We start from the raw sequence: 3,733 nt of genomic DNA on the forward strand, positions 1-3,733 counted from the left end.
GAAGTGATTATTAGAAATAAGCCCCTTTAACGTGTTGGGTAGAAATGATCATGTTTATGGGTCTATTATAAAAAGAAAACTTTGTATGAACATGTCTCCTAAACGTCTTAATTTTTGACATACAGAGATTTTTTTAATATCTATAATACAACTTTAGATATTTTAATGAAATTTGGCAAACATGTATCAAGGGGCATTACTTAGAGTATCACAACTTTTTTTAAATACACCATATATATATACAATCACTTTTGTGTTGTGTCAAACGTTGTTTCAACCACTGTGAGGTTTGTCCAATATAACAAACACGACAATTGCTATATGACATTAGAGTTGTATAATAGAGGAGTGGATCTTTGACTCTGGAAAAAAGTTTTGGGTCTTTTTGAGTATTATTTTTGACAAGTTTTATTTCCTTGATTTCTTTGAAAATATTTATTATAGATTCCGTGCATCCGTGAGATTGCATCTCAAAAGTTAAGACTTTCAGCAGGAAAATCGCTCACTTCATTACGCAATACGCAAATAATTTTTTCAATCTCACTAATATCCGTTCCTTCAATTGACATCGACCCTCTGATATTATGGTTATTATGAAGTCAATATTCGTGGTTCGGATGTTATCCGCTCACTTTTACCCTATAGTAGATAAATAGTCATTAAAAAAAATTGCCATGTCGTACGGACCAGATAATATTCTTCCCAAACGTTGAATTTTATTAACCTCGTCGTTTATTATTATTATTATATTTTATTTATTACAATTTATTATCTCCGACTTTTAACAAGTTTTGAACTAACGATGCGGCTTCCCTCGCACAACCCACGCTCAGCGTAATACCAGCTCCTCCGTGCCCGTAATTATGTACCACCTTCACCACCCTTCCATCCGACATCCTCAGGAACTCTCCCTCTAACCTAACTTTGTTTCTGCCCGGACGAAGTCCCACTTGATGCTTCGAGATCCTGCACCCCTCAAGCGAAGGGCATACCTTCAACGTGTTTCTTAAAATCTTCTTATAATCGTCTTCATCTATTCGGGTATTAAAACTTTCCTGCTTGGTACCACCAAGTATTACCGTGTGGGTGTTTGGTATAATATAACAGGAAGAATTATCGTCTTGCGACTGAACTATGTAAATGACATTCTGCCATGGGGCTTCCACGTTCACGATCTGGCCCCTTATTGGGATTAATTTATCGTCATCAATTAAACGTCTGGCATTTAAACCGGTGCAATTTACCATGACATCGTAGTCGGTGAGTTCGCTTAAGCTTCGGATGTGTCTTTCGATAATTCTGCCTCCGTTTTTAGTAAACGTATTTTGCAAATAAGGCAGAAATATCCGCGCCTCCCACGTGAATGTGACAAATAGAAACCCGGCGTTAATGTTTTGGCCGATCTGTTTGCCAAGTCGTACGAGATAGTCCGGAGATAAATCACAACAGCCCACTGCAATGGCTGCCCATTTTGGATGTTTAAAATTTTCGTCGCTGTACAAGTTTATGGCCGGTTGAAGACATATGCCGATATCTTTTGCTTTTCCTGAAAAAAAAAATCGGCAATAAAACACCAAAAATAGAGGATTCTTTGGGCAAAAATCTTACGATTTAACGAAGCTTAACTTAGACCAACAGTTGATATTAACCAAAAGATATATAGAAAGATATTTTTTAAATTTAGCAAATCTGAGAAATCCGTTTTCGTTTCGAATGATGCTAGAGGGCGCTACGCACGGTATTTTTCGTGCATTTGCACATGCAACTGTTTTGCGCCATAGTGATCAGTTTCATGTGTAATTCAAAGTAGGCTTTGGCTAACATAATTGCAATAAAAGACAGCAAAACTGTGCGGCTCTGACGAAAATAGACGCAATAAAATAACTGCAAAATTTTCCAGAGTGGGCTTTGACTAAAAAAAATGCGACAAAGGCCCAGATTTTAAAATTTTTATGAATATTTATAACAGACTAAGCGAAATTGGGGATTCTGGATTCTTTGGGACTTTAAAAAATGATTACTAATAAGCTAAAGGGGAAATTTTGGTCCTAGTAGTTGAAAATCGAGACATAAGCACAAGACGAAGGGTAATGGGAACCGGAGTGAGCAAATTTATAGTGTTTCACCAAGAAAAGCTTTATTGTCCGGTGGCCACATTCAAATTTGCTCGTTTTTGTCGTTATAAACAAAATAATATTTATAGATGAAGCATGCGCGTGTTCTAGAGAATCCCCGTTTGACATCTGTACGCCATTTCCAAGAAGAATTTAAAATAAACGTTTGGTGCGGAATAACTGATAATTACATATTAGGACCCATCGAACTACCACTTAATTTGAACGGTGGGCTGCACCTCAATTTTTTGCAAACCCATTTCCGGATAACCTATCCTCAAAGTTAAGAAAAACAATGATATTTATCTAAAATGGTACTTTTGTCCGCCTAGGAGTCCACATTTCAATTCTATTGATTTTTGTGTTTGGAGGTATATGTCGCTATAAAGAAGTAGTTCATTCTCGAGATTAATTATGGCCATTATTACTTAAAATCAGACAGTCTTTCAATAAAAGTGTCTCGAAATGCATCAAAGTGACTGAAAATCATTTTGAACATTTCTTGCCGAATAGAAATCTTTTTTTATGAATAGTATTTGCATTTTATTTTCAAAATAATGATACTAGATGAAATTTTAATTATTACGTATTGATGTACTGGTCATTTCAATCCCAAATTTCTCGAAAACGGCGATTTTTTGTGCAAAAAAGGTGTAAGAAGTGATATCTGCACCCGCTGCAATTTTCTCCAAAAAACAAACGATTTGCCAAATTTTGTACAAAAAACTCGATTAATTCAGGAATTATAAAAAAAAATGGAATTGTAAGTATAACACCTTGTGTCTCGGTTAATATATACTTTTGAACTAAAGTAAGTTTCGTTAAATCGTAATAATTTTTATTTTAATATCCAATATCCAGGAAAGTCGTTTTTTTTTATTTCTTTAAATTTAATAGTATACATTTTTCCCTCAAAACTGGCCTAACAGTGTATCAGAGAGAGGAAACTCTTGACACCATCGGAATTTAGGGAACACCAGCCCTTACCTTGTTTCCACATTTCCAAAAGGTAATCGTAAGTCACTTTGGACCACCTAATAATGTCATCTTCATTGTTTTCCTGCAGCAAATAAGGTTCCCATAAACCTGCCGCGATGTCGCTGGTAGTGTATGGGCTAACATCTTTTGTGAATATTGTGATATTCGCACTTCCAGGTAATATTTTTTGAATTTCCAACGCCGTTGTTAAACCGATCGCCCCACATCCTACAACGGCGACGTTATACATTGTACTGGCTGCGAGTCTGATAACCCCGACCAGCGGTTTGATAAGGGTTCCCATCTGCTTGGCTATTTTGTTTTTTTCTTAAATATAAATAAAAGTTATATGCTGAAGACAGGTTAGTGTCTAAGTTAGATGTACCGGGTGGCTCATTAATGAATAGTCCAACAACTTAGAATCGGTCAAGAGAACAAGCTGGAAATTATTCATAATATGGCCCCTAGGGGGCGCAACCTCCAGTAGAAAATAGAAAAAACGGGTTTTCTCAAAAATATTCCAAATTAACCTATATCAAAATTCGTTTTAACGTAATCTATAATCTACTGTAGACAAGGAAACCGTATTGTTTGAACAATTTTTTTCTATCTCGTCAAATTAAGGGTGGGGGAAGAGTCTA

At 35.8% G+C, this 3,733-nt stretch overlaps 1 protein-coding gene across 1 annotated transcript; it reads right to left on the reverse strand.

Annotated features, from left to right (window-relative positions):
* Positions 1-730: 730 nt before the first annotated feature.
* On the reverse strand, positions 731-3,396 carry LOC132706468 (D-aspartate oxidase). The gene is made up of 2 exons (XM_060677817.1): positions 3,102-3,396; positions 731-1,546 (listed from the first exon to the last, which is right to left on the reverse strand). Exons 1-2 carry the CDS (start codon positions 3,394-3,396, stop codon positions 759-761), a joined length of 1,083 nt encoding a protein of 360 aa, XP_060533800.1. The 3' UTR covers positions 731-758.
* Between the last annotated feature and the right edge of the window lie 337 nt (positions 3,397-3,733).

The sequence above is a fragment of the Cylas formicarius genome, unplaced genomic scaffold (assembly GCF_029955315.1).
Source record: "Cylas formicarius isolate icCylForm1 unplaced genomic scaffold, icCylForm1.1 PGA_scaffold_8__14_contigs__length_24414737, whole genome shotgun sequence".
Classification (NCBI taxonomy): Eukaryota; Metazoa; Arthropoda; class Insecta; order Coleoptera; family Brentidae; genus Cylas; species Cylas formicarius.

What these genes read in the sequence shown, in the direction of transcription:
- LOC132706468 (XM_060677817.1), bottom strand. Translation starts at nt 3,396, where the DNA reads ATGGGAACCCTTATCAAACCGCTGGTCGGGGTTATCAGACTCGCAGCC. An exon ending in TTTGGAAATGTGGAAACAAG is followed by an intron (nt 1,547 to 3,101) that starts GTAAGGGCTGGT and finishes TTTTTTTTTCAG; the next exon opens with GAAAAGCAAAAGATATCGGC.